The following is a 7,781-nucleotide window of genomic DNA, read 5'->3' as shown; positions in this document are numbered from 1 at the left end:
AGGCACCCCCCGGGGTTCGCCACAATCCACGTTGATGCAGGGATCAGAAGCGGACGAGGAGGCTCAGCTGCGGCTGTCTGCAGATATGGACAGGGCATGTACCTCAGGCAGTTCGGCATTGGTTATTATAGCTGGTGTCGACCACCCGGCCACCATGGAAGCGATCTCTTGCAGAGAGGCCTTCGGATTCCAAACAACAGTGTCAGATATTAGAACAGTGGCAAATTTGGATCCATAGTTAAGGAAATTAATCTCAGAGCAGTTTCTTTTCAATATAACTTTAATTTTGAAAGTCATGCGGTAAATACCGAAGCACATAGCTTAGCCAAGTACTCTTTCGCACATAGCTTAGCCAAGTACTCTATCACTCAGGGAGGGGCGTCAGGTTTGGTTTGGCCAACCCCATGACCTGAATTGTATCCCACATCATGTAGTTTTTGATGAATAAAACTTGGCTTTACCTGTCAAAGAAAAAGCTGGTACAGGCGTTTGGACATTCAGATCTTACATTTGCATCCGAGGCAGGTAGGGCAAGTCGTCAAACTACAGTTATGCAGCTCAAAAAATTCTTTCAGAGTCTACAGGTCTACAGTTTACAGGTGCCGAACAGCAAATGACACCACTAAGCTACAAAATTCTGTAGGATACGGCCATGTTCAACACACAGGGTAGAGGAGATGAATGCGCAATGCCCTCCAGATTTGTTTAATCACCATAACAGAACAGATGACCAATGTCATACAGGAAATTCCCGGTGCCATATTGTCCTGAACAGTTCTCCCAAACACAACTCCTATTTCCCTTGTTCCCATCCGCATCACTTCATACAACACAAAACAGTTTTAGGCGCAAATGCTTCTATCGATCTGGTAATCTGGTTGCAGACATTGACATGGCTACCCAACCCGAAATTCGGAATAAACCAATACAGTTCTCAGCTCTTCTCTGCTTGATGTATCCTCGGCTTCTTGGAAGGCGGTGTCATGAAAAGCTTTCTAACAGATGTAACCGGATCCTCCTCCTGAAATTACAGAAACCAACTGTGAGGACACGGTTCAAAAGAAACTAGACAAGATTCAACAAAAGAGCATTACTTACCTCATTGAGAAGCCTGAGCTTAGTCTCCAATTGTGAATCTCCATCAACTCTTTTATCATGAGCAAGTAACGCCAAAAGAGTCAGCCTCCATCCAGGCAAGGCATCACTGTTATCAGGGGATATCCAAGGGCAGAATGTCCGGTGCTGCTTGATAGGATCAAACTCATTCATTTGGTCATACAGGCCTTGTTTTTTCCCTGTTATGAGAGCAGTCAACAGGTTACATCAGTACTAGCAATTAATAACTAATATGTGTGCAGTCTCAGGCAATATCCTAATAAAGTACTAGCAATTAATAACTAATTTTCACCTCCACAAGAGGCGGCAAGAACAAAGCACTCATCATACATCAGTACTCCCTCCGTAAAGTATTATAAGAGCGTTTAGATCACTAAAGTAGTGATCTAAACGCTCTTATAATACTTTACGGAGGGAGTATGTGTTAACTGTTCTGTTAAGAAGCTTTAGTACGAAAGCAGTCAATCAATATGCTAATTGTTGTTAGAAGTTCCCAACTCTAACAAGTTACTCCTACTTACTTCCCCTACATTTTTGTTCGCTTCAACTTTCTGTTTAAGTACTTCCTTATTCCCTTATATTCCTTAAATTGTACCAGCAGCTCAGAATACTTAGCGACCAACCTATTGTTAATTAAGTTACTGTTAAAGCAAAGGAAACATAAATGAATTCCTTACCTGATGGCTCTACACCTTTTTCCATGTTGGTGGACGATTTTGTGATTGTGCCAACCTCAGCTGGCTTGGACATGTTTGTATGTGTCTGTATAGAGTTCCGATCATTAGTAGGTTCTTCTCTTGTATCCTCAACAGGTGAAAACTTGGGATCTATTCCGTGTTGATCAAGTTTCAAGTTCGTGCTCGTCATACTTCTGCTTGTGGCAACACCTGATTCTGGTTCTCCATTGACAACTTCTTCCATATTAATATCCTCAGTTGTATCTGAAGGTGAACACCCTTGAATTTGATCAGTATTTACTCCCAAGTTTGCAATCTGCTTTTCAGAATTATCACCTCCATGATCGCGATGTGCCCCTTTGGCCGATGTATCAACATCATTGGAGATTGTGTTAATGCCTTCCAATGTATGAAGCTTATCCATGCTTCGTTTGCGCTTCATGGGCCCTGAAGCATGCAAAGCAACAGAAACAATCTCTCTATCACTTCCGGATGAAAATGATTTTCCACGGGAGTTCAAGTCAGCTTTCAAGTGTCGACTGACAACAGGAAATGAAACTCTTGGTCGAAAACTCTGTCTAGTCGGCGGAGGACCACCAGCAATGGTAAAATTAAAACCAACATTTGCAGACTTTGAAGGTTCTACTCCACTGACTAGGTTAGCATGTCCATTACTTTGCTCATCTTGTGTATTCAAATCTGATACGAGCTTAAAAAGTTGAAGAGGTCGTTCTACAAGGGAAAAACGCCACAAGGCAACACAGGCTCCACAAAACTGACAATCTAAAACAACGGATGATGGATCATAATGTTGATCTCCTTGATTAGCATCTGGAATTGCTGGAGAACCATCAACTTCCTTGTGTGAGTAAATTACGACGCGATCTTCCAGTGTGTTGTTCATTTTCTCTGGTTGGGCAAATATGGAGGTAGAGCTTGCATCTGAGTGAGATTTGGTTGCACAATCAACAGCATAATGAAGTAGGCGTGGTTCCCATCCACATAAGCTTATTATCTTGAGTGCCTGGTAGCCAGTTATGCATTAAGTTCAACCGCAGAGACTTAAATAGTTTGATGCAGTGAAAATGTAAACTGAAACTACACAATATTTATCAGCAATCCAACTATCCAAGATATCTACTCAAAGCAATTTGAAACACCTAGCTAAATACGAGGATATGTTGCCAACAGAGGCCAGGCAAATGAGATTGTAAGAAGAAGAAATTAAGTTACTAAACAGTTAAGGAGTTGGAAACTAAATGTCTTTTGTAGTTGATTTTACCAAGACTACACAAAGGGTTTTCAATATCACATGACAACGCTTCTAGGTATAGGCTTTCGTCAACAAAGGTATATCCAAGTTTTCCTAATAGCAAAAGGCATTCCTTTAGATAGTTATGACAGGACTAAGAGAGGAAGGATACAGATCTTTTTCTTTTTTGAGAAAAAGATCAATCTTTTTCAGTGCATTGTGCAACTGGAGATTAGGTATGAACTGTTGAACATCCTATACAGTGAGCGCAAATCAAGGGCTAAGAGAATTTATTCAGTTGCATATGTGTCACCTAGATATCTGAATTGATCACTTAGAAAATACTAACAGAAAATGCTGAAAAGAGGATATGGACATGGCAAAGATAAATTGCAAGGCAATAAACTCCACAAAGAGATGAGTAATTATGTGTAAATTAAAGTCTGACCTGATAATATATGCCAGCATCTTGAAAAGTGCCATCTAGATCCCTAATAGTTGAGTCTTCAGTAAGCATAAATCCCCCTTTAAGGACAACTGATGAAGAGAACGGCTCCAATAGGAACTGTTCTAGTTGTGGACTCCACTTCCTCATGATATCCAGAGAAGAGGGGGAAATTCTTGGAAGTGATGAAAGCCTCAGCAGAGACGAGAAGCACTCATAGTAGTTCTCAACTAAAACAGGAGGAGGTGTGGGTGGAAATAAGGCAAGTGATTCATCACATATGTTGTCGATCCATGGACAGAGTAGTTTGTGTCCAGTGTCCAGTTTCAAGCTGAAAACAGAAGCAGCCTTTTCAACTGCAAGAAAAGAAAAATCTCAATGTAAGAAAATGAACATAAATGGTTTGAACAAATCTAGGAAGTCAGTGATGCCTGTATGTAAGTCTCTCACAAGATAGAAATGGAACACAAGCAATGTTAATCAAATAAATCAGCATCTCTTGAATCTTAAAAGACATTGCTCAATACTAGGTCCACATAGAAGCGTGTGATGTTTCATTTAATTGTTTTGAGAGAAGAATAAGAGAATTGCCTTATCCGCTCATAGCTTGAGATGAAGCCCAGGGGTAAACAAAATAGTGCACGCACCTTGCTGTGGTGTCCACGAGGAAGGAGAGGAAAAGAGGAGACGTGCCCCACATGCCTCACACGTTATAATGTCCGGTTCAACATTAGTCCACCCTCTCCTAGCACAGTTAACAGGACTAACAACCTGAAAAAGGTAACTCGCTATCAGCAATCAACGGAAAAGCATGAGATGCTTTAGCTGAAATGTAGTCCCTTCCTAACTTCTCAATTGAAATGAACAAACATCCGTTAGTGAACCGAATTCCTCCATAATTGGAGGGTTAGTGAACCGAGAGCATCCATAATTGGACGATAATACATAGGCACCACCACAAACAGGGTTTATACAAGCGCAGGACATACAAGCCTCCAGACATATTTCTAACCAGTCTATCAAGAGAAATCACAGCAAACATCCGTTCTGTTCTAGAAGTTTCCACTGATTAACCATCAATCTGTTACTCCCTCCGTTCCGAATTACTTATTGCAGATATGAATGTATCTAGATGTATTTTAGTTCTAGATACATTCATTTCTAAGACGAGTAATTTGGAACGGAGGGAGTAGATAGCAAGCAAAACCATCTTCATTGCAGGCAAGAGATTTGCTAAAGCAGTGGTAAGCGACAACCCTCAAGTTACCAAATCCACCAACCAATGCAGAGAACGTACAAGTGCAATCAACACTAAGGGTTAAACTGGGTGTACCTTGGGCTTCGCGAACCAGGTCATGGCCTTGAATGAGGAGAGCCGCCGCACAAGGTCACGGCGGTCCCAGGGGCGGCATGGCGGAGGCGGAGACATCGCTGACATGGCGGCCATCTGCGGCGGGAGCCGCGACCCCCGCACAACCCCGAACCTCCTCCCGGCATCCGCCGCCTTCCCCGCCCTCCACGAGCTGCCACACCAGATCAGATCAAACTCGCTTTACAGCCACACAAAGGGGCTAGGGCGAGAGGAGAAGCTGGGAGTCTGGAGCTAACCTGGGAGTGAACGAGGAGGAGGGTTTGGAGCCGGGGCTGGGGCTAGGCTTGGGCTTGGGGAAGTGGTAGAGCTTGTCCATGGCCTTCTTGAGGCGCCGCTCGGAATCAGCCCCGATGTCTCCGCCACCGCCGCTGCCGCCGGCGGCCATCGCGGTAGCGCGTGGAGGGGGGATCGGTGGAGATGGCAACGGCGATGCGTGAGCCGCTGGAAAGGCTGCCGCTAGTGCCGGGCGTCCAGAATTGGTGCTGCCATTTTCAGACAGCTGTGGCGTTTCGCTTGGGCTTGGGCTTGGGCTTGGGCAATGTCGGCCGAGAGTTTACAGTCTCACCAGGCTGTTGAGCCGCTTTGATCAAGGATTTGGGCTTTACAGGCACAGGGTGATTCTGCTCGTCGTGGGACACTGTACTAGCCAGCAACCGTAGCCAACAGCAAACACTGTATAGCTAAACTAAAAAAAGACGGTGCCACGTTTTCTTCAGCTCTGAAGAAAAACATTAAACAGTTTTTTTAGAACGAGAACATTTTTTAAGTTTCCATTTTTTTAAACATGAAAAAAATAGAAAACACAAACACTTTTTCAAATTATTGATTTATTTGAAACATGAACATTTTCTGAAATTTTCAAATAATTTTTTGAAACACACAGACATTTGTTGAAAATTTTGGACGATTTTGGGAAACAAGAATATTTTTTGAAATTTTGAAAAAAAAACATGGAGATTTTTTGAAAATTCTGATTGTTTTTAAAATCAAGAACAGTTTTTGGATAATTCCCATAGAAATTTTGGAAACGGTAACATTTTTTGCAACACAAACATTTTCTAGTTTCTCGACAATTTTTGAGAAACATGAACCTGTCGTGGTTCTAAGTCTGACAGTAGTGTAGGGGGGTAAGTATGGAGAGGCAAGATCTTAGCTATGAAGAAGTTGTAAGCACGCAAGGTTTACGAGTTCAGGCCCTTCTCGGAGGAAGTAATAGCCCTACGTCTCGGAGCCCGGAGGCGGTCGACTGGATTATGTGAGTATGAGTTACAGAGGTGCGAACCCTTGTCTCGGAGGAGGGGGTGGCTTATATAGAGTGCGCCAGGACCCCGGCCAGCCCACGTTACAAAGGGTTCAATGTACATTAAGGCGGGGCGTTACTGGTAACCCCTGTTCAAGAATTCATCCGATTAACCAGTTAACTTGCCGATTAATCCCTACTCATAGGGTCACCGAGTAGCCGATAAACTGATAAATCGTCCGATTAATTGATTAAATGGCCGATTAACTTGCCGATTAGCCTATTAATCCCCTACTCGCCAGCCAACCGAGCAGTTACCAGTTAACGATTTCCTCAACAATGCTGGTAACACTGGTAATAAAGTGCTATGATGACCATAAAAGCTATTTAATGACCGACCGTTAGCGTGCGGAGTGACTTTAGGTCTCCTGGCCGTCGAGTGGTTGGATCTTGGTCGAGTGATTGCTTCTTGGTCGAGTGTCTTTGAGTCTGTCGAGTGGAACACCTTCAAGTCGATTGAAAGGTGATTTCTTCTAGAGATGTCCTTGGGTAGGGCAGTTAGGACAGATCCATGACCCTACCCTAGGTACATAGCTTCATTAGAACCTTTTTTTAAAATCTTGATTTTTTAAAAAAAATACAAACATTTGTTGAAATTCCCGATCGTTTTATGGCACATGAACATTTTTTGAATTTGTGAAAAAGGGAATATTTTTTAAATTTCTAAACATTTTTGGAAAAGAAACAAACATAAAGAAACCAAAGAAAACCGGTAAAAGAAACAATAGGCAAAAAGACTGGACTAGAACCTTTTGGAAGGTTCCTAGAGTTGGGTCGGCCCATGAGTGCACTGCCTGTGCAAATCGATGACAATCTACCACAAAATGAGTCAAATAGGATTTTCCTTAGGTGAGCAAATGTGCACTCCATCTTCTGATTTTTCTCTTTTCATCTTTGTTTGTTTTCCCAATCGGTCATCATCGAAAGCACTAGTTAAGGAACCCTTTGCAAAGGTCGCTTTCATCTTCTCTAATAGTGATACATAGTTGCGCCACTTGTCGCGACCTTAGAGTTTGAAGGGATTACTCCCCACGCAAGGGAGGGATTAATGTGTTTGCTTGTGCCTTTTCAGATTTTTTTAAAGAAAATATCTCTTGAACCGTGTGACCAAATTACAAATTGGTTTCGCAATTGTGTTTCTCGCCTCAAGAGTTCCGAAACTAGATCTTGTATTGATAGGTTTCGATGAACTTTTTTGGGGCAAATATTTGCTCCTAGCTAGTACTAACATGTGCTCCAAATGTGAACTAAGAGCATCTCCAATAGATCTTCAATTAAACTCCTCCAATAGCCTCTTATTGGGGCTCCCCAATAACCATGTTATTAGGGGATGGACACTTTGGCGGATCTGCGATAACCCACCTTAATACCCACCTGACATGCATGACCCATTTTTTCAATCCAGTTGAGGGAGTCCTGGATTAGGGGGTCTCCGGACAGCCGGACTATATCCTTTGGCCGGACTGTTGGGCTACGAAGACACAAGATTGAAGACTTCATCTCGTGTCCGGATGGGACTCTACTTGGCGTGGATGGCAAGCTAGGCAATAAGGATATGTATATCTCCTCCTTTGTAACCGACCTTGTGTAACCCTAGCCCCTCCGTTGTCTATATAAAC

The 7,781-nt window shown here is 42.8% G+C and overlaps 1 protein-coding gene across 1 annotated transcript; it reads right to left on the bottom strand.

The window, feature by feature from the left end:
• Positions 1–488: 488 nt before the first annotated feature.
• Positions 489–5,348, bottom strand: LOC125544108. The gene is made up of 7 exons (XM_048707674.1): positions 5,099–5,348; positions 4,824–5,013; positions 4,138–4,261; positions 3,494–3,846; positions 1,794–2,817; positions 1,099–1,295; positions 489–1,021 (listed from the first exon to the last, which is right to left on the bottom strand). Exons 1-7 carry the CDS (start codon positions 5,245–5,247, stop codon positions 935–937), a joined length of 2,124 nt encoding a protein of 707 aa, XP_048563631.1. The 5' UTR covers positions 5,248–5,348; the 3' UTR covers positions 489–934.
• Between the last annotated feature and the right edge of the window lie 2,433 nt (positions 5,349–7,781).

The sequence above is a fragment of the Triticum urartu genome, chromosome 3 (genome assembly GCF_003073215.2).
Source record: "Triticum urartu cultivar G1812 chromosome 3, Tu2.1, whole genome shotgun sequence".
Classification (NCBI taxonomy): Eukaryota; Viridiplantae; Streptophyta; class Magnoliopsida; order Poales; family Poaceae; genus Triticum; species Triticum urartu.
The sequence above is the reverse complement of the archived record's forward strand: the minus strand, read 5'-3'. Positions and strand labels throughout refer to the sequence as shown.

Bases quoted from the DNA above. Each gene is read 5' to 3' on its own strand.
- LOC125544108 (XM_048707674.1), bottom strand. From the start codon at position 5,247: ATGGCCGCCGGCGGCAGCGGCGGTGGCGGAGACATCGGGGCTGATTCC. The intron at 4,262-4,823 runs GTACACCCAGTT...TACCTTTTTCAG, and splicing joins CCTGGTTCGCGAAGCCCAAG to GTTGTTAGTCCTGTTAACTG. The intron at 1,296-1,793 runs GTAAGGAATTCA...CTCTCATAACAG, and splicing joins AAAAGGTGTAGAGCCATCAG to GGAAAAAACAAGGCCTGTAT.